This window comes from Mytilus californianus, unplaced genomic scaffold (genome assembly GCF_021869535.1).
Source record: "Mytilus californianus isolate M0D057914Y unplaced genomic scaffold, xbMytCali1.0.p SCAF_6, whole genome shotgun sequence".
Classification (NCBI taxonomy): Eukaryota; Metazoa; Mollusca; class Bivalvia; order Mytilida; family Mytilidae; genus Mytilus; species Mytilus californianus.
The window spans coordinates 100,801,308-100,824,534 of NW_026262712.1; the positions used below are offsets into that span (position 1 = coordinate 100,801,308).

Consider the following 23,227-nt stretch of genomic DNA (forward strand, 5'->3'; position numbering starts at 1 on the left):
AAACGATTTATTGACTGCAACCTAGCCTTATTGCTTACTTTTCAATTTATGTCAAGTGGTAGCCAAGTCATAAAGGGACCGTATCAAAGACGTAGTTAACTACCTGTATAAATGATCGAAAACTTTCGAGACGTTCCGAGAATTTTATTCCGACTTCCGGCCGAGAGATATCGAGTGGCCCATAGACACATCCAAAACTCGCCAATATATAAGTGTGAACCCCTCAGGGGTTCACGCAAAAAACATTTTTTTCTCAACTGGTTGCTTTGAATAATCAAATGGGTAGTTAATTTCTATTGAAACTAGTGATTAAAATTATTCGTAGATTAGTGATAACTGGGCCCAATATATGCAAAATGTATTAGTCCTAGGTGGTAACTCTGTTTGCTTTGACCAATATATAAAATCGTCAGATAATTGTTGTACTCATTGGAATTATGTTCGTGGAGATGAATAGTCTGTGTACTTGATAGCAGTTGCTTGCTGTTACGCAAAATGTTTGTCAATACGTCGATTTTCCTTCTTTTTTTCATTTGCATGACAAAATTTTCAGAGACAACTAGCATGATATACTACATTGTAACTGGCATTTTCATTCGATGATTCGACATAATGCATGATCCGAAAAATTACAACAATTGGTATGTTTATGACGCAAAGTTATTTCGAAAGAGGGATAAAGAAACAAGAAGCTCTTAAGAGACTCTGTCGCTCACCTCGGTCTATGTGCATATTCAACAAAGGATACTCTCCAACAATGAAGGCGAGAATAGAGTTCATGACAAAACTTTCTTTTTTTTTCACATTGTATTGCTGTTTGTTTTGTTTGTTTTTTTTGTTTTTTTTTAGTTTCTCATTATCTTGCTTGGTTTTTGCTCAAACACAAAATAGGGTTAAACAAATCCTCATTTAAGGGCAATCACTCCTATAATGAATTACAGTCTACTAATTATAGTGGCAAAATTGAACCTTTTTACAGATTTGGCCTTTGCTGATTTTTTTTGTTAATAAAAGTTTCTATCTATCGGTTATATTTTTTAAGATATATTTAAGACAAAAACGCAAAAAAAGAGTAAAAATCGTCTTCAAAGGGCATTAACTCTAATAAAAAGACAACAAACGATTTCGACAATGGAACTTATTTGTAGATCTTATCTTCCTGATCATTTTTGCATTTAAAGTTTCTCTGTATCTATTATATATAGTTTTTAATATAATAAGCAAAAATGAAACAATTTGACATTTAAGAGCAATAACTCCTATAAGAATTCCCTCGACAATTTTGACGTAAATAGACAATTGGTAGAGCTCAACATTCTGAACGTTGCCCCAATCGGATTTTCTCTATTGAAAAAAGTTTTCAAAATAATAAACAAAACTTACATTTTACCCTTATGTTCTATTTTTAGCCATGTCAGCCATCTTGGTTGGAAGGCGGGGTCTTTGGACATATTTTTAAACTGGAGACCCCAATGATGATTGTGGCGAAGTTTGGTTAAATTTGGTCCAGATGTGTCAGAGTTCGACTTGTGTATTGTTGATGACTGTTATCATATCTCTATTTGTTTTGTTTTTTTGGTTCTCCTTTCATCATATCTCCATCGGTCTTGTAAAATTTGTTCAATTTATTTTGATAAAAGATAAGGATTATTAACATACTGTACGAATGTTGGTTGATTGTATGTTATTTGTCTAGTTTTGGGTTTCCTTCTCCTTGACGTTTACCCCACAACTTCATTTATTCATATATTAACTAGTCCAAAGTTGTTAAATGAAAAGGAGTTCTAAGAGAGAGGCGGAAGATACCAAAGGGATATTCATGATAAACTGACAACGTCATGGCAAAAAACGAAAATCGACCAAAGGACAAAAACAATTTACTAAAACACAGGGTGATCCCAGGTGCTCCGGAAGGGTTAGCAGATACCATTTGTTTTCTTTTCCGGTGTCTTTTAAAGCCCCCGGAGTAAACTCTTCCACTTTTCTTTGTTCATAAACATTTATTGGTAAACATTAATCAATGTGCATGACACCTTTTTCAGTATCGAAATAGGTAAAAGGAAAATATTTAAAAGTTGAATGTTTTCGTACTTGTCTTGTTATAAATTGTACACAACAGACTCGTGCCGTTCTGATGAGTCTTCATAACTGATCCTCGTTGTACAGTTTCACACTTTCATAACTGATCAAACATTGAACTGTTTCACAACAGTCCCGAGTGAAAGGTGAAGGGTGTGGAAGGGGTTGAACGATCGCAAACATGCTTGACCTATCACATTCTATAGGTGTCTGTTCCAAGTCAAGAACCTGTAATTTAGTGGTAACGATAGTCGTTTGGGACTGTTCGTCATATATGTTTTTTTCTCGTTTGAATTGTTTAACAGTTAGTCATGTCGGAGCCTTTTGTAGCTAAGTATTGGGTATAAATTTTGATCATTGTTTTACGGCGATCTAGATGATTATCTGTTGGATGGTCGTCTCAATGGCAATCATACCAAATCTTCTTAGCTTTATAAATATCGACAATTTTGTAGCTTAGTCACAAAATGCCATAAATAATTAAATCCCAGTTGAAAAAGTAGATTACGAATATGTGTGGCCCAATTTTCTTTACCATTATTACAGTCAGCAACAAGAACTTGATATCGTCGCTGGGCTTCCAAAACGTCGTATATGACTTTTTTGGCTAAAATTACTTTTTCACACAAATCATCTTGGCGGGAGGCAATCTTTGATACTCCAAAATAGCATACAGTTAGACCAATCAAAACATTTGAAAAAAGACTTGTGACAAAATTGCCAATCTCAACTGCTTGTAAAGTTTGCTTCCAAAATGTTGTATGTTAACTTGAAAAGTGTTGTATAATGGCTTCTGGAATCAAATACTTGTACATTTCTATATTTCTATTAAAATAAGTTTAGTTTTTAAATAATCCACAAACGTCATAGTTTTTATTTCACTGCCATTTACAAAAATATTGAAGTTCTCTTACGACATTTTGGAAGCATGCATTTCAACCAAATTTTCAAAGCCTGGTTGTGAGATTTTTTTTTTGTTGAAAAATTTGTAATTTACAACATTTGGAAGCCCAGCGACGATATATTTCATATATACAATATCTGTTTTTTTTTATAATATTAACCCAGTATTTCAACTACTTTTGTTTCCTAGTAACATACATAGGTAAATGAACAAGATCGCCAATAATACAACAGACAGGCGTATTTTTGGGTACTTTTAAAACACATCTACAAAATTTATTATGTACAGATTATGTACAGCTTCAATTTCTTTTGCATGATGAAAACCCTATACTTCAGAAGCGTAGTTTAAAATAAACATAACTAGACTGTCAAACATAGCACATTTTTGTTCTGGTGATATATAAGTAGATCTTTTAAAATGTGTTTAACAGTGCTGCAAGCGCTCTACTACCCTGTTCTGCTAGGCGTTTTTGAGTTTGTTGAAATGTACCGTTGTAATGTAGAAGCACTCCAAGGTAAACGAACTGATTGGCTACTTTTAATTCCGTCATAATACCAAGAATAATTTACTCTTTGCCATCCTTTACGAAAAACTACAACTTCTGTTTTATCCTTATTAACTCCAATTTTCCATTTTATACAGTAGACGAATAATTTATCTAAAAGAAACTGTAGAGCTTCCGGAGTTTTTCCAAATAGCACAGTATCATCTGCGAATAACAACAAATATATCAAATAACCATTTAAGTTTATGTAATCACTAGTTCTATTATCATTCATACGTAGATCATCAGCAATGTCATTTATAAAAAAAAATATGAAAAGCAGAGGAAATAAGGGTTCTCTCTGTTTTACGCCAATATTATTGGAAAAAACATCTGAAAGTGATCCCTCGCATTTAACACGAATATTAACAGTTGCATATACTGATTGCACCATGAAAACAAACTTGCTACTAATTTCACTATTGAAAAGCTTATACCAAAGTATGCGTCGGTCGACATTGTCAAAAGCCTTACAAAAGTCCACGAATGCTGAATACAGTTTTTTTTCTTTTGTGAAAGGGTTGTTGACATTATTCCATGAAGAATGAAAACAGCATCGACGGTTGATTTTTGGCGGCTAAATCCAAACTGGTTTGCTAAAGGAATCTCGTTATCTTCGGCCCAACTTAGTAGACGATTATTCAAAATTGAAGTAAACATCTTTGAAAATACACTAATCAATATAATTGGCCTATTGTTATTAGGGTTTGAAAAATCCCCTTTCTTTGGTACAGGTATAGCAATTCCTTCTATCCAATTATCGGGGTATATAAATAAAGGCAACAGTAGTATACCGCTGTTCGAAACTCATAAATCGATAGAGATAAAAACAAATCCAGGTAACAAACTAAAACTGAGGGAAACGCATCAAATATAAGAGGAGAACAACGACACAACAAAAACACAACATTAAAATGTAACACACACAGAAACGAACTATGATATAATAATGGCCATTTTCCTGACTTGGTACAGGACATTTTAAGAAAAAAAAGGTGGGTTGAACCTGGTTTTTGTGGCATGCCAAACCTCCCGCTTTTATGGCAACGTCAAACACAATACCAAAACTACAACATCACATGACAGGACCACAATACAAATAAATGGGAGAACATATAGGACAAAGAAACACACGAATAATAGCTAACAAAAGGTACTAGGCTTAAAATTCAATACGCTAGACGTGCGTCTCGTCCACACAAGACCAACCAGTGACGCTCAGATGAAAAAAGTTTGAAAGCCAAAACAAGTACAAAGCTGAAGAGCACCAAGGACCAAAACTTCCAAAAAGTTGCGCCTAACACGGCCAGAATTTTCTGCCTGGGACAAGAACATCCTTATCATTTAGAATAATTTATAATTTTGCAAACAGTAAATTTTATAAAATGACTATATAATAGATATACATGATAAAACCGAAGTGGGGACTAACTATATACTAAATTCAAAATTTTATTAAAAAAAACTGTTAAAAATGTTGAAAATAGCTGAGAATCTGATAAAAACATTTCTCCACTGATTCCATCTGTTCCCGTACTTTTACCACGCTTTAGTTTTTTAATAGCAGATTCAATTTCAGTTTCAGTAAATTCATTATCTAATACGTCTATGTGAAGATCTTTAGATCGAATGTTGACTATTAAAGTTTTAACTTCTACTGGTAAATCATCAGGTTCCGCACCAAGAAAGTTTTTAAAATGTTCAAAAATGTCATTTGCATCGGCCGCGCATCACGATCGACCTATAGGTCTATCTTTTGACCAAAATTCTCTAGGGTTCACTTTAGCCAGCCGACTTAGCTCCTGTCCACGTGTACGTTTATATCTTGTTTTCGCTTTCCGTTTAATTTTGTTGTATTTGTTTCTTGCTGTCACACATAATTGTCTATTGGGACTGCTTGGGTAGCGCTGAAAACGGTTCCGTGCTTGGTGAAATTCAATTCTTTGCAGTTTACATTTGTGATCATACCAATCATTAGTACTAAGTTTATGTTTACTTATATTATTTTTAACAGATGTTTAACCAAAAACATTAAGCGCACATTTAAATATAACATCGGTAACCACATTTACGGCGTGGTTCGTACTTTCATTATCGTTTATGTTGGTTACTAGTTCTATCAATTCAGTTTGTTTCTCCCGTAATGCTTGCGTGTAATCGCTAACTTTCTCATTGTCCCACTTTATATAATGGTTGGAAGAATGTTCCTTGTTACACGTTAAATTAGTCTGAATTTCATAAAACAAAGGTGAATGGTCAGAAAATTCATTATGTTCCAGAACTTTAAAATTCTCAACCAATTTATAATCAATTGGAAAAGTTAACAGACAATCATTCACACTTCTTCCGTTTGAAGTACAAAATGTGTATTGTCCAGTCAGATCGTGTTGTAGCCTACCATTACATATAGTTATTCTCGTGTTATGACACATTTGGACAAGATTTCGACCAAACCTTTTAAACTGTTGTATCCTTTGAACTTCTTGGCGGAGTATTGGGATTTTCATCATGCACTACACTGCTCACATCTATCTAAATGATCAAAATTTAAAAAATCATCTAGTAACCAAACTCTACTATTAAAATCACCACAAACAAGTATACTTCCTTTTTCTTTATACGCAAAAACAATATTTTCTATTAATTCAAAAAAGTCACAGTCATTTACATTATAATATGAAGACTTCTCATGGGGTACACAAAACATATGTAAATATCAGTATCATTTTGAAAAAAAATCCTTTTTTAATTTTATCAATAAAATACCACTTTCAATTTCCTTGACTATTTTAATACCTTTCATAATATATGGTTTACAGTAAAAGCATATTCCACCCTCGTTTCTAATCCCTATATTATTACATCTACCAAACGACGATAAATTTTCAAAATTATTTAATTGTGGCTAATAACTGCCCTTTAACCATGTTTCACATAGAAATAATAAATCATAATCATTAACAAAATTTAGAAAGTCATTGTAAATTTATAGTATTACAGTTAGGAATCTTTATTTCTATTTCCTTCTATTAATCTGTATTTTTTTCCTTTTCGTTTTGTGCCTTAATTATACCAAGTTCATAGTTCAAGTATTCGCTTCGGTTAACCCTTTGCTTTTCTTTTCTTTTTTTTTATTTAAGAATTAAATGCTTCTTTTTGTAAATTTATTGGGGCGTAAAAGCGTTGACCGAAGTACATTATGTATGAAGCGCTTCCGCTTCATTCTAAAAATGTGCACACGGTCAACGCTAGCTAGCGCTTTTACAACCCTATAAAATTACTAAAAGAAGAATTCAATACTTATAATTACATTTTTTTGCTAGGATCGTGAAAACACGATTTCTATCAACTTTTTCTTTTATTTACCTGTGCACTTTATTATGGAAGGTCGTGTCATCATGAATGTTACATTTCATTTTGAAATGAAGGGTAATTTCAGAATGACGCGAGATTGCTGTTAGCCATTTAAAATAACGTATTGTAACGAAACATACATGTAATGTAATTATTTACTTTTAAAACGTTTATTTTTATATAGATTTACGACCATTAATGCTAAATTATCTCATTCAAAACACTAGTTCTAAATCATATTAGCTGGATTTTCCCCATAAGTCATATTTAAGATAAAGAGGATTAGATAGTAAAAATAATTACAGTCTAGGATAGATATAAGAAAATGTGGTATGAGTGCCAATGAGACAACTCTCCATCTAAGTCAAAATTTATAAAAGTAAACCAATATAGGTCACAGTACGGTCTTCAACACGGAGCCTTGGCTCACACCGAACAGTAAGCTATAAAGGGCCCCAAAAAATTACAAGTGTAAAACCATTCAAACGGGAAAACCAACGGTCTAATCTATATAAAAAACGAGAAACACTTATGAACCACATCAACAAACGACATCAGATTCCTGACTTAGGACAGGTGCAAACAAATGCAGCGGGTTTAAACGTTTTAATGGTACCAAACCTTAACCCTTTTTCTGAAACAATAGTGTAACATCACAACATAGAAAGACACACTATAAAATATCAACTGAAATAGCTTAACTCAATCTTTTATATGTTTTAGTTCTGGTCTTAATGTTTAATCAAAAATGTTTTAATCATAATTTGATTATGTTTAAGCAACGATGGAAATACACTTCTTTTTGTACTTACCATGATCAACATGACAGGGGCCACATGAGGAACAGGATATGTTTACCAATCCGGGATACGAGATATCACCCCCAGTTTTTATTTGGGATCGTGTTGCTCTAGTTTTAGTTTTGTTTATGTAGTGTTTTGTAGATTGTTTGTCGTTTTTAGTTTTTTGTCAAGGTGTTGTCCATGTTGTCTGGTGTTTTATATTTATATCCAAAAATGTTCTAGGGTAAAACTATCCAAAATGTTCCAGGGTAAAAATATAAAAGTTTGTTTTAAAAAAAATAGAACTATTCAAAAACAGGTGATGGTAATAAACTAAAAATAAGAAACAACATAGAAATACAGAATTCGACCTAGAACAAGTTTTAAAGCAGAAAATAAAACAACTATATAAACTAACAGAAAGAAGTAAAGACCGTCAAACCGATTGAATGGTTGGGATTTTAACTATTATTAATGACCAGCGTCGTATAATTGACCAAAAGGTTAATGTTATCACATCTTATACTAATTACAATTGCGAACAAAGAGTAAAAAATCAAACGATAACTGATGCAAACCAATATACATTTATTCGTATTTTATTTCCGGTTCACTAATATCACTGCTACATGTTCGTTCATCCAGTATTTCTCAATTCCCAGTGACGCTCTATTCAAGAGATATTCTAATTGTTCAATAGTATATTTGCAGCTTATCCCTTCCTCTTCGTGGAGGTACAATCGTTCTAGGTATGATAAGTGTTCATAGCTCCCGAAACTGCTAAAATAGAACAATTCATTGACCTTTAAAAAAGAATTAAAATTATTGATACACATATAATTGGATGATATAGTTTAGACACTCTAATGCAGACATCGCATATATGTCACTATATAATTTCTGATGTTAAAGACATAACATCGACATATTTGACACAGAATGACCTTTTTGTATTGGTAAAATGATATATTTTTGAGTATTGCAATGACTAAATATATATAATCATCAACAGATCTCAACATGAGGCTATTTTGGGCAGTTTTTGTAGTTGTAAACAAATATAAGTATGTAAGACACAATGAAACATAACTATTAATATCTGACAGACTAATTGTCTTATGCACTTCTGCAGTATGCTATACTATTTGATAGATTATCATAATGGCCTATAATGCCTCATAATATCTTCTTATTTTACAAAACATTAGAAAATATCGCACAGAGGACGTGCTCTTCTCCTAGAAATCTGAAAAATATCTTCTTTTTTTTCCATTTGAACGTCCAAAATTTGTTCGCTTTGCTCCGCTCGGCAACATTACTGGCGTTGCGCCCCATTAACCTGGATCCTCTCTGTTGTTCAAATGTTTATATTATATAATATATGCTCAGTCTTATATGATTGGAATTACGAACACTGAAGTTTGCCATTCAGGTTTGCCAGAATATATTATTAATTATATTCATCAATATATAAACACGAATATCATGACCATTGGTTTACGTTTAGCTTAAAATGTCGTTGACCTTAACGCGGCATATAAACAGGGCCTACAAACCTTCGAATTTAAAACCAAAATGATCTGTAAAGTTAAAGCATATAAATATTTGTCATACCGCTAGTTAAAAACTGTAAAAAAGATATGTTTCATTTTTGACGTAAAACGCGTGCATGTCAAATGTTTTTGACTATCCTTCAATTCTGAGTTCTTTTGTAACTTCATAATCTAACTTTTTTTATTCTTTATTTATTATTTTCTCATTGTTTTTCTTTTTTAACCATGTTAATGAGTTTGAATCCCGCTTAGAAAACGATATCGATTTTGTTGGTGCAAACATACAGTTCATATATTGTTGGGGTATATTTAAGACATATAGAACAATCCCTGCGTAGGTTGCACTTCTGTTAATATAGACAATGCAATTTCCCATAGGAACTCCCTTAACGGCTAAAGCTGTGCAACGTTTACTATGAAGTTTCGTAAAAAATTACATCTTAGAATGGAAAGTTGATATGCACTACTATTTCATTCAAAGGTCAAATCATAGGGCTGTGCGTCATATTTTCAACATATATGCCCCGAAATTCTAAGAGTTTAAACTTATACTAAAATTCTGTACTACCCCTCCCTTCACTTATGGTCTTCCTCAGAATTCAATTTTTGCTAAGTGTATTTATACTGGTAACATTCCAGAGTTATGTCTCTTTCAGATTAAATATAGATATCATATCTGGGAACCAATACGTAAACAAAACAAAATATCTATGAATATTATATATCTCCCCAAAAGAGACATGGTTTGTGAAACAGCTGTATTTACAAAGTGCAACCTATACTAACATTTGTTCAAAAAGAAAAATCTTGAAAAACACTTTTTCTCACAACAATATTTATTTATCAGAATCATAGCCTTAAAGAATCACTTCATATACTCTAACTTTTCTTTTAAAGAACATTTTTTACCCCCATCCCTGTTTCAATTTTTAAAGAATTTGAAAACAAGACTTTAATTATTGTCAGCCTACCCTATGTGCATGTTTTCTTACATGAACTGTCTAGAACCTTTTTGAAACTATTCTGATAACAAATTGAAAACATTTCAGAATACTATAAATGTTAAGTTTAGTATTTAATTATTCCAACATTCAAGATTATATAAAGTATCCAATCCTGCCTCTGTCTCCATTCCACATCTTACTGTATGCCTATTTTTCAATAAAAGCTCACAATTTCTGTCTCAAATGGTCAGTTTAGAAATCGTGTCACACCAATATTCCCTCTAACCATATATCTAACATAATTTTGCTAATATATGAACTTGAAGTGTTTAAACAAAGCAATATTTGCAAAAGTTGTAAGTATAAAGTTACCAGTCTGACTTATGAATTCACTAAAAGTTTTATAGAACCGACTTCTAACATCTGTTTTTTTGCATAACTTCCTAGCACAGTTATTGTTTTCTATACAAAAGACCTTTATAATAATAAAATCATAGTATTTACAGGTTAAATTATCTGTTTGATGACCCTGGGGTAAGGCATTTTTCTGTGTTTTTTTTTTGCCACTGGGGCCTCAAATTTGCTAAATAATTCTGCTGTTTCTGTGAATATGGAATATTTAGTACACATTTAGGATAGAACACACTATTGTTAGTTTTATTGAGGTATTTTGGGGTTATCGACGGGACAAAAACACCCTAACAACAATATTCATCAAGGATCTATGAGATTCTATGACCGCGAAGAGTAAATATAAGCACTTCTAAACAATTTAAATTACAAATAATCATACATTATGAATTCACTTTGCATACACGACTTTAAGTAAACTATGCATACTGTAAACTGTGAATTTATGTTGAGTCACCAAAGTTAAGGACCAGGATTTTCTCAATCTTCCTGATATATTTATAAAACTTTATAATTGAGTTAATTTTATTAAAATCTCTGAAGATAAACAAGGTTTAGTGAAATTCTACATGTTCCCTGTTTTCACCCAAATATAGGCATTGTCTCGATATTAGAATGTTATTGAAGTGGTATTACTAGATTCTTTACTAAATATTTGTATACTTCCAATGTTTTGAACATGCTTTTAATGTGGAGCTCTCTTGAAAATCATTCCTTTCTTTGTCTCGCGAGTCTTGTTGAAGGATTAATATTAATATTAATATGTTTTGGTTCGAGCGTCACTGATGAGTCTTTTGTAGACGAAACGCGCGTCTGGCGTAAATATAAAATTTTAATCCTGGTATCTATTATGAGTTTTTTTATAGATGTGCAAGTGCAAACAAGCATGCAGTCCTTACATTGTTGAACTTAATTTAAGAGGTAAAAAGTACACTATTAAAATTAATGTACAGTCATTGCCTCGTTATAAGTTTTTACTTTCTTCATGTAAAATTTTATTCGTGTCAAGAATCTGAGGACAAGTTTGGGTCTTGAATTCCGATTATCTTTTTTCTTTCCTTTTTGTTTCCAAGTGTTTGTGATATGCAACGTTTCAAGTAGCAACTTTGATATACACATTACTGCCGAATTCAAGTTGCGTTGCCTTAAATACAGCCCTTGGATGGTGTAAACTTCCCCAAAAAACGTGTATGGTGCTATGGTGTATGGTGTAAGGGGAATGGTGTAATGGTGTAACGTGCGATCTAGAATGGTGTGAATGAATGGTGTACAACATTTAAAACTATGCAACATATTGATAAGAACTGATTTTTAATTTTATACATTAATTTACAATATTGTGATCAAAATTCGTTTTTTGAAATAAATAAATAATTTCGTAGTCGCACTCTTTCTTTGAAATTAAATTGCATAATGGTGTAATTATTGTAAGGTGTATGGTGCAAAGGTGTAACGTGTATGGTGTAATGGCACAGGGTGTATGGTGTAATTGTGTATGGTGAATGGTGTAATGGTGTATGGTGTTAGTGGGAAGTTTACACCATCCAAGGACTGTAGCACCTGTTAGTAAATACAAACGTATTCCCTTTCAAAAACGTTAACGTTCCTGGGCACCTAAGATCACACCCGGTCATTAATGGGGTCCGTGTTGTTCAGTCTTTAGTTTTTCTATATTGTGTTTTGTATACTGTTGTTTGTCTTTATGTCATTTTTCGTTTTTTGCGATGGCATTGTCAGTTTGTCATCAACAATTGAATATCCCCGTGTTATCTTCCGTCTCTCTTTCAGAAATTTCATTGCGCGATGCCGAGTTTCTGGATTAATATTCAGCGAGAATGCTTGATGATAAAAGTTTGTGAAGTTAAATAAAAAAAGTATGGACTTATCAAAAGCCAATTATGCATGTGGGATTAGCAACCTTAAATAATGATTACAATTACAGTTTCTGATAATAGGGAGAAACATTATTTTTTTCAATGGTAAATTGAAAAAAAAAAAACAATCAAATCTATAAACCGACTTACTAAACATCATGTCAAGACTAATACAGAGTATATTGAGGGTTTTCTGCTGAGTTTTAAAAGTTTTTCACTGAAAAATTGTTGACGACAAACCAAATTTAGTTTCTTTATTTGTTCAGAGGATTGACAATTTTTAAAAGATGTGAGGTAAATAACAGAGTCCGCAAATGAACTTTCAAAATAAGGTGTCAAAGTACATGTCTTCTCTTGTACAGTTCATGAGCTTGAGCAGGTGCATGGATTTGAGGTGTGCTTAGCAGTTATAGCTTTTAACACTCTTACACTATTCAATCATTTAAAATATAGATGTTAGAAAGACGAAAACATATTTTTTCAACAGAAACATTACTCTTCGACTTTGAAACAAAATAGTTGTTGCTTCCTTTATAAGAATGTATGCTAGAGAGTGTCATTTTACTTCAAAATGAATTTTGAATATCAAATAATTTACAAATGAAAAGAAATAATTTGACATATATTTCCCACATACAAAAACGTCAAAGAACATCGGTTCAAAAAAATATTGCCAATGGCTCTAGATTCTAGCTGTCTTTTTAAACGAATCGATTTCTTTTCAATTAATCTCCCGAACTGACAGCTTTATGTATTCACATGAATATTTATTAAGGTACTCAGAAAGATATTTTGCGAATGAATTTGCCGGGACTGCTGACCCTTACCGAGCACATGAACTCACCACCGGTTTTTAGTGGGGTTCGTATTGCAAAATGCTTTGTTTTTCTGTGTAGTGGACGTATGTCTTTTAACCCCAGGTTAATATGCCATCTGTGTGCACAATGTTGTCATATCTTAACAGGTTTTTGCAAAATAACGTTGTTCTTCTTAACTAGAAATATAAACGAACTTTTATGTCAAATGTTTTATTTGCAAAATGTATTTTTTTGCATTTTATGATTTTGAATAAATGACCTTTTTTCGTCAGTTTAGTTTTTATATCATACAGCAAATCAAGCTCAGACTCTGGCCTGTGTATACATAGTATGTTTATGGTATCTAGCTGTCTGTCTTAAAAGGATTTTTTACTAACGCTTTGCTTTTCCTACTACAAAAACAAAATGCATTCATATAATAGGTTGAGGCATAGATTATACAAAATGCTAAACATTTTAACAAGGCTCATGGTATATACCAAAACATGATAATAGCGATCTGCTGAAGATACTGAATTGCCAACAGTAAACAAAACATTCGGCCAAATATTTGCAATCTTTGCACTTTCTGATATATCTACTGAATTTTTTCAAAGTAACTACAGCAGATCTTGATCCAATCTAAGTGATAATTCGCTAGATTCAGCAATGCAGTAGTTGTCGTTGGTTGCTGTCTGTCGTATTTTTTATTATTGTTTTGTCATAAATCAGGCCGTAGTTTGTTCGTTTGAATTTTTTTCACATTTTATCATGTTTGGTTCTTTTATAGCTGACTTTACGGTATGGGTCTTTCTCTTTTTCAAGACTATATGGTGACTTATAGTTGCTTAAATACACATCATTTAAACAAAATATACAAGTTTATAAATAAGGACAAGAGCATGTCAAAAATATTTTAAGCCATGTACTAAAAACGACTGAAAACAAAATTCGTACAGACTTGCACAAAAACTTAAGTCATATTTATTTTATACAAACCTATGTGAACATCACAATTCTCGATTGACTCTATCGACACATTCACGTAGCTACAATTATTTGACCTTGAATTCACAACCAGTTCATCCTGAATTTTGAACTTTGATATCTCAATATTAGCATTCATTTCCCTGTTCATGCAATGGATGGAATTCAGATGAAAATTTTCGCATTATCCTGCATAAAGAATATTTATCACAATCAATTTTGAGAAGATAACTAAAGACTAAAACAAAAGTGCATTTAAGACATAACAACGTTTTATATAATTATTTTGTTCTAATATGATAGATTTCATATACACAATACTAGTAGTAGATTGTAGCTTGGTGTCATTATAAACTGGGCAGTGTTGCCAGTCAAAAAGGGGAAATATTCAACGAACCAGCATGCAGTGGCGAACGACAATGCTGCAATGTTCCTTTTTACGAGATTTAAATTAAAAGTGAGCAACTTATTTTATACGTTCAGGGACAAATTGTACAATATCAAAAATGTTACATAGAAAAAAAAATCAAAGATTTGACATTTATATATATGTTAGTTTAACCATAATTGTACGTTACGTTAAAGGTAAGAAAAAAAATCAAAAGAGGTTGGAAATGAGATGTGGTAAGTTTGTGTACTGTCAAACGCATGGAGACTTATATTTACCTTCCGGATCTAGGTAAGCAAGCTCTATCGTCTGTTTACAAGTAGTGTCTGTGACATCTAATGTAATCAATAATTTGTCTTCGACTGCAACAAAAATTTAACAATTAATTTGCATCAGTAGTTCTGTAATTGAATGAAATGAGTTGTGTGGTATAAAATTCCAATATTACCAAGTTTAGGCGAGGTGCAACCTCAAAATTATCCATAGTACGAATTAAAACAGTTGTGAATAAATTAGACAGAAGCTATCAGAGATTTGCCATGAAAAAGAAATTTTCAAAATAACAAAAAAATAAAGATGTAATATAAGACCCCATTGACGAGGTAAATGATGCAGGGATGTAACATGCATACATGCCCGCTTCCGTGTGCAGGATTATTTTGCTGCGTTGAAGACCCATGTGTTACCTTAAGCTGTATTCTGCTCTTTGGTTGGGTTGTTGTCTCTTTGACACATTCCCTGTTTCCATTCTCTATTCTATATATGTATGTGTCTCCAGGGTAATTATATGTTAACAAGTATTGATGAAAATGTTACACCAAGATTTATTTAGAACACGGTGTGTAAATATGAAGAGTCTTTCGATTGACAATGCAATTTATGACATTCTGGCCAGAACGACTCGATGCTGTTTTTTTTTCTTCTTTTGTGGAGGTTAAAGCGTTACGCGTAGATCATCATCATCAGCATCAGCATCATCACATACAGCAGCAACAGAAGCAGCAGCAACTGATTTTTTATTGGTTGTAAGACGAATGACCTAATTCCGTTATATGTTACCAATTTATTTACGCAACCCCAAAAAAATTATCAGCCTAATCACCTAATAATTTATCAACGTATTGTATACACGACGGTTGTCGCATGTGGAACAGGATCTGCTTACCCTTTCGGAGCACCTTATAGAACATCTTTTTTGTGGAGTTCGTGTTGCTCAGTCTTAAGCTTCCTATGCTGTGTTTAATGTGCTGTTGTTGGTCTTTTGTTCGTTTTTCGTTTTTTGCAATGGCATAGTCAGTTCGTATTCGCCTTATTTTATAAGCTGTATTTATCAATATAAAAATAAGGAGATGTGGTTTGATTGCCAATGAGACAATGATCCACCAGAGTTCAAATGACTTGGATATAAGCAGTATTAGTCACCACACGGCCTGTTAAAATACAAAAAACCTATACCGTATAGGCAGCTATAAAAGGATCAACTTGAAAAATGTGAAACAATCCAAACGAGAAAACAGCCTAATTTATAAAAACAAAATTTACGAAAAAAACAATTTTCAGAAATTAGTCAACAACAATCACTGAATTATGGGCTCTCGACTCGGGATATGCACATAAAAAGGGTGATGGTGTTAAAAATAATTGTGAGCGCTTAACCCTCCCGCTAACCTGGGACTCTATTGTCAAATTGTTCATGTGCTTGTAGCAAAAGTTTAATGTTTTCTTATCATAGCAAGTATGAAAACGCCTATAAGTCGCATTCGGTTTGTCATATTTGATGACAAAAGATGACTTGATTGTGAATACGACAATTGGAACATATTCATGGTTATTTTTAACGGAAATGTTTCTATATGGTCTACCGAATCATGATAGCGTCCTTAATAGTCAAAAAGATTGTTTCAACTTTACCATTTAAAACCCTTGATACAATAGCTTCATTGTAAGCAGTACATAAACAAGTTAGCAACTTGTTTGTTTTATTTTCAAAGACCTATTAATATAAGATCTAGAATTGAATGCTGTATTTTGAACATTTATTCGAGAAAAAAGCAAGTGACGATCACACTATTACATTTGTGTACTCATTTCACATCTATCGGTCTGTTCAATTTCGGCATGCTTACGTTTACCGTAATCTGGTTTTTGCAGTTTGCAATAAAGAATTCATTTATTCTAAAAAATCGTTACAAGACAAATATCTTTTACTGTTTGATATATTAAGCAAATGTCTCCACCACAAGAGAACACATTTCAGTGGTAGAGGCATATGCTCATATCTAAAACTTATATTCACGCCATAGATTTGTGAGGTTTTTTACACATGTCTGTACATTGTATGGTGTTTCGTATTTCCAATAGATAATCTAACTGCTTTCCATACGATAAACTCTGCAAACTTCCAAACCATACAATTATTTTTCTATCTGTCATTGTTCTGTGAATGAAAATAATACGATGAAAATTCCTTACAACTAAATACATTTATTGTATATTTGGAATTCGAAAATCAACCAACACATTCAAAAGAAATTTTGGAAAAATATTTTATTTAATGATAAAGTAAATATTTTTTTTTTAAATCATTCGAGAATTTTTATTTTTTTGACTGATGGAGTAACACTTAGCGTTAAATATTCCACTTTCATGATTATAACTGTTCACTTTTAAAAGTAATAATCATATATGAAATAGAAAATAACAGAAAAATTTAGTCACCTGGACATGCAGATAGTGTACAGGAGATGTTATCATATATTTCTCCTTGACAATAAGCTCCACTGTTTGCTGGGGCAGGATTTTTACAATATCGTGTCCTACTTTGTAGTCTAGTTCCACATGTAACAGGACAAGTTCCCACAGAAAACCATGACTTCCATCCTCCATCAACTTAAAATACAGTGTAAGTGAAATATTTCAATGAGCCAGTCTGTATTTACTTTTAATAATTTAATTTTACCATTTTGAATACAATCGCAGAGATTCGGTATTGTGTTGAGTAATTATCATTTTAAATTTCTTTCAATTTTGAAATCCAAAAAATTTCTTGACTAATGGAAAACGTTTCAAAGAGAGAAATATCAAGCGACATTATCATCTTCGTTAAAGATAATGATAAGACTCCTTATGTTCCAAACAACATAAGATGTATATACACTACAAACATCTGCCTTCAATTATTCTAAATTATCCTAGTATTATTTAAGGAAATTATTCTTATATTTAAAAGAAAAATAATACATTAAGATAAAATATATAGATTCTACAACTGCATCGAGAAAGTTAAAATTTTAAATTTAATACCTCCGTGTTTTAATTTGAAAATTTAACTGCTTCGATTGGAGAAATATAGTATTACGCTCGCCGAGCGTTTATAGTATTTAAAATGTAACTCTTAAGAGTGGAGAAATATCGGACTCGACCACACTAACGATTTTAAGACGATATGCAAACTCATTTTTTTTTTCAAATGATCTGCAAAAATAATCAGCTGGTCATGAAATGAATAAATCGGCTTATTATTAGAGAAATCATAATATGAAATAGATATAGGAAGATCATGTTACCCGGACATGCAGATAGTGAACAGAGGGTGTAATCATTGTCGTTTCCTTGGCAATATGCTCCACAATTTGTTGGTGAAGGAATATTACAAAATCGAATCTTTTTCTGTATACCAGTTCCGCATGATCCTGTACAAGGTGCTGAAGTATCCCAGGATGACCAACCTCCGTCAACTAAAAGTATATATAAATCAATTTGAAGTACCAAATGCAAATTTCCTACAATTATTTAATGTTTAATTTGATCTTAACACAACGTTAGGTAACGGTTAGATTTTAACCTTAAATTGCAGACATGAATTTGACCAACCAAGGCGTCTTTTCAAACGTGATGTTCTGATATATCTGAATTGACCCATATGGTACTATCAGATACCAAACAAAGTTAAATGTAAAGGTACCATTCGGTCAAAGAAATATTTTCTGATTTTTTCCCGTAATCGTAGTTAGTTGTGTAAAACAAACGACTGCTAGCGTTCTTCTTATCATTGCACCCTATATACACTATGCAACCTGTACACAATCATATTAAAAAATATCAAATGTATATTGATTACTAATTACAATTAAACACATCTCTCTCTCTCTCTCTTTCTCTCGCGCTCCCAAGATACGTCAATTATATAAACTGACAATTTAGAGGAAAAGAGGACCCAATGCATCTGTGCATAACGTTTTTGAAATTAACTGGTATTCCGTTGGGATTAGCTGTTAAGTTTTATAGCAGATTTTTCCTTTATTGAAATTACACATCTTTTGGAAAAATATAGGCTTTAACGAAACACCACTTGAAGGGTGGTTTTTGGTATTTATACCTTTAAATGTTTAGATGATATAACAAACACTCCATCCTACCAACAGTAAACCTCTGCAAAAATAAAACGTCCGTTTGGCTGTATGAGATGTATGAATACGCAGCCACGTCCTGTCTGATTGCGGACTGAAGTAGATACCACGTTGCTTGTTTGTTTAAAATCATTGCAACACCTCTTTGAGAGGTCATCAGGTGCCTGTCACATTGCTACATTCATTTTCAGTGGAAAACTCCCAGCTTTTCCCACTCAAATCAATTTCAACGCGGTTGATCGACCCTCGGATAACTATCATCCATAATGACAACAAACTGTAATGTTCGACATTTATGACAGTCGCATTAAAAGTAAAAATTTTTTTTTTGGTTTATTAGTACTCATCAAATAATGCGCATTCAAAATATATAATGAAATAACGGAAACTCACCTTATCGTCTACAGTACACTGCTCTGTTTTCACGGTATCGCCTAAACATGACCCCGAACAAATGCGTGTTCTCTGACGCTGATCAGTGCCACATGCAACATTGCAATCACTCCATGCTGTCCAGGTAGACCAATCTGTGATTTCAGACAACATTTAAAGAGACACTTTATCATAAACCGATATTAACTGTTAATATGAGGATTATGAACCTGTTTTCAAACCACATGGAATCGTAGCGCTCGTACAATCAATGTTTTTTTTTCATAATAAGTTGACCGCATATTAGAGCGTCAATACCAATAATTTACTAGCAATGAAAAGCGTAGTTGTTTTTAAGGAAAATGTAAGTGACCGACTCCTTTTTAGATCGTACCAACATCGTTAGTAACGTAGTTGCGTATTACGCACAGGCTTATATTGGCTTGTTATCCTCTAGACGCTACATTTATGTGTTATCAATATAATTGTTTTTAAAAATTATCAATGTATATCAACCTAAAATTGAGTCGAATGATACCAAATGGACATTCAAATTTATAAGTTTAAAATAAACTGACAACGCTATAGCTATGGCTAAACAACAAAGAAAAACCAAAGACCGAGCAACACGAACCTCACCAAAACAAGCCTTTAAAATACGTCGTTTCCAGGACGTGTAGTTTAATGTACCTTATCACTTGATTTTATTTAAGGCATTTTCTTGTCAGCATGGCGCTAAGTTTTAACATTTTATCGATGCCAAAATTGAAGAGTAAACTTCAATACAGACTTATTTTTACTAAGAATAATGAACAAAAACGAATAGATCTTACACGGTACGCTAATGAAATTAAATAGAATTTGATTAAGAATAGAAGATGAGACCCCAAAGATATGTACAAAGGGCAACGAGACGAAGAAGAGTAAGATGATGAAGAGAAACTTTGAAGCTCATCATAACTTGATTAGTACTATCAAACTCGAACACAACCTGGAAGATCCATGCACTACTATGACATGTTGTACAACGGTGAATGGAAAAGGGAGATCAGTAGCAACTTTGACCCAGAGTTTTCAAACTGATTGATGACGTATCTTTCTAGTTCTTTAAAATTGTAATGCATACATTTCTAATTAATATAATCCAGAGGCGTGTGTAGTATAAATATGTCTCTTTCAAATCACATATAATTATATTCAATTGTATAGGCCAATGAATACAATTCAAAAGTGACAACTGACAACTTCATTGAATTAAATGACATTAGTAATTTAAAGAATATTGTGGGGTTAAACATGTTTGTAAATACCCATTCCCCCTAACATGGGACAATGATGTAGCAGCGCAACATCAGAACAACAGGAATACACTGTTGACACAGAATTATGTCTCGCCTATCGGCAGAATATTGGAATATTCTGAAAACTTTGAGGCAATATGATGGACTGCAACATAGCCAATTAATTCAAGGTCGCTGGACCATGATCTAGGAGACAGGGCCTCGAAACGGTCAACAAACTGGAATATACTGATGCTAATGCAACTGTATAGAAAATATCATTCATCATTCACATGTAGTTCCTATCAAACTGACTCAAGCAGAAAACTTATTAATTGGCTTGGACACAACTTTTCATTTTTTATTCTGAAACGCACTATTTCCATACATATACCAATACGTACTTGAGTTTTTGTACTGTGCAAGTCTTGTGTAAAGTTGAATCATTAACCTTGTTGGATGCAAGTTTGCTGACACTGAAAATACACACGTAACGCAGCAACGTACATTTTGTGTTAAAGGGGCAATTCTTTGGACATCTTTACAAATATTATACATGTATCGTAAAATTAGTTTTGTTTTAATTTTCAAAGTGAGAAAAAGTGTAGTGTTGTCTGCTCTATGGTCGGGTTGTTGTCTCTTTGACACATTCCCCATTTCAATTCTCAATTTTAGTAAATGTTTTTTTTTCGCAACATTAACTGATACGTCATCTGATTCCCATATTTTGTTTACTCTAACCCCTTTTTTAAAAATTGAAAACCAATATTGCATTATGTAAGTGATAGTACAGCAATGAACGAAAAACAAATGGAGCAATTTGGCGAAAACAAAGAATCCACTACATTCGTTTTAATAAAAGTCGAAGGGCATCTTGCAAGATGTAACGCTGTAAAGAACACAAATAACAATTTTACTAGCTTTGGACTATTATTTCTCATAAATTTATTATCCCTATACATAATGGTTCAAAAACAATATCTTTTGTTAGCAGTACATTTTTTTGTATAAATACTGAAGCATCTTTTTAAATATACTGACGGACTTCAATAACGCAACACTAAATTAGTCTGTTTTATTCCCTTTTTCAAATAGGCAATTTTTGTAAGAAAAATGTATAAGCATAAATTTTATTTATTTCTCAATTGTCTGCAAAAAGTTTGCAGCTCAAAAGTTGAACTGATGAGTTCATTTTTAAAGTTCAAATCATGTGGTATGCACTCAAATCCTGGTTTGCTCATTATCAATGGATGTGTCACTGTCGAAGGCAATGACTGCGTGAAACAAACGCAAAAATGATTGTCAGAAAGGTTTACCAATTCTGTTGAGCATGTTTTGAGTTCTGTTTTGTACCATCTAATGTTGCTTCTGTCACATGCATTACCCTGTGTTTTCGCAATTAAGTGGTTTAAACTTTAATGTTTCAAATGTTTTTTGCAGTCGATTCTTTGGCATTTCAGTATATGGGAAACATTTTAATCATGATCTGTCTGCCATGGCATTCGTCGACTTGATTAGCACTTGACGTTTTAGCCGTAAACATGTCTCGCAAATGACGTTGCATAATCAAATTTTATTGACGTTGCGATGTCACTACATATTTATCTGGTCATAGATGGTCATCAACAAATTCCGTCTGCCTGTACAGTTGTTGTAAGGACAGTAAAAGGAGTTTCTGACATGAAATTGTCTGAAAACTGCATGTTCACGTATTCCTGCCTGCAATATTCTTATGACCTGATTCAGATTTTCATTGCTTAGTCTCGGCAATATTGAGGTGCAACATTTTTTTTATGATTCAAGTGTGGGTGTGGATTGAAAGAATTGATTGTTTCACGAAAAAAATCATTTAAAAATCATTTATGGGTTTCAAATTTTGGCTTTAAGAAATTCGTGTCACTTTAATAATCCGGTATGTTTAATAACCTCTGGTATGTCAGGTATTGACCTTTTCTAACCATAAAGAAGTATGGTGAGCATGAATATTGGTTACATGAGGATCAATCATGATTTGGTAGAAAAAATCACCAAAATGTGTGTTGCGTTTCTAAAGACCGTCAGTATAGGTGGAGCACGTTATTTAAAATAACACCAGTATCTTGCGATGTCTCTTTATATAAGAACCTGTTTTTCCTCAATGAGTATATAAATGTAAAGACAATCAACAGTACTTTTTTGTTATTGTCCTTCATAATTTGGCAGTTTTGACTATTTTTTTTATTAATCCAATAGCATTGAAGACATAATTTAGCTTGTTAAGGCTGTTTATGGATGTTCTACAAATTCGGAAAGATTTGTATAGTCAAACATTTTCATAGTCCAACAATTCGATCAATTTGTAAATCTGTAGTTTATTAAATGTATCACTGTTTGGTATATATATTCAATCATTCCCCTCCCTACATTTATACTTTTATCACTTAACATTAAAGATTCTTTGATATACCAATATTATGGCGATAAATTATCAGAATTAATTCATGCTATCAAAAAAGGCTTTTTTAAAATGAGTTCTTCTAACATATCTACTTACTCAGTGTATTTTG

At 32.5% G+C, this 23,227-nt stretch overlaps 1 protein-coding gene across 1 annotated transcript; it reads right to left on the reverse strand.

Moving 5' to 3' along the window:
* Window positions 1-8,242: 8,242 nt before the first annotated feature.
* On the reverse strand, window positions 8,243-14,992 carry LOC127706691 (uncharacterized; the record flags this gene model as incomplete). Its single annotated transcript, XM_052211350.1, has 3 exons — window positions 8,243-8,446; window positions 14,241-14,418; window positions 14,899-14,992. Coding segments are annotated over 3 exons (453 nt in total), but the record flags the coding sequence as incomplete, so codon positions are not given.
* Between the last annotated feature and the right edge of the window lie 8,235 nt (window positions 14,993-23,227).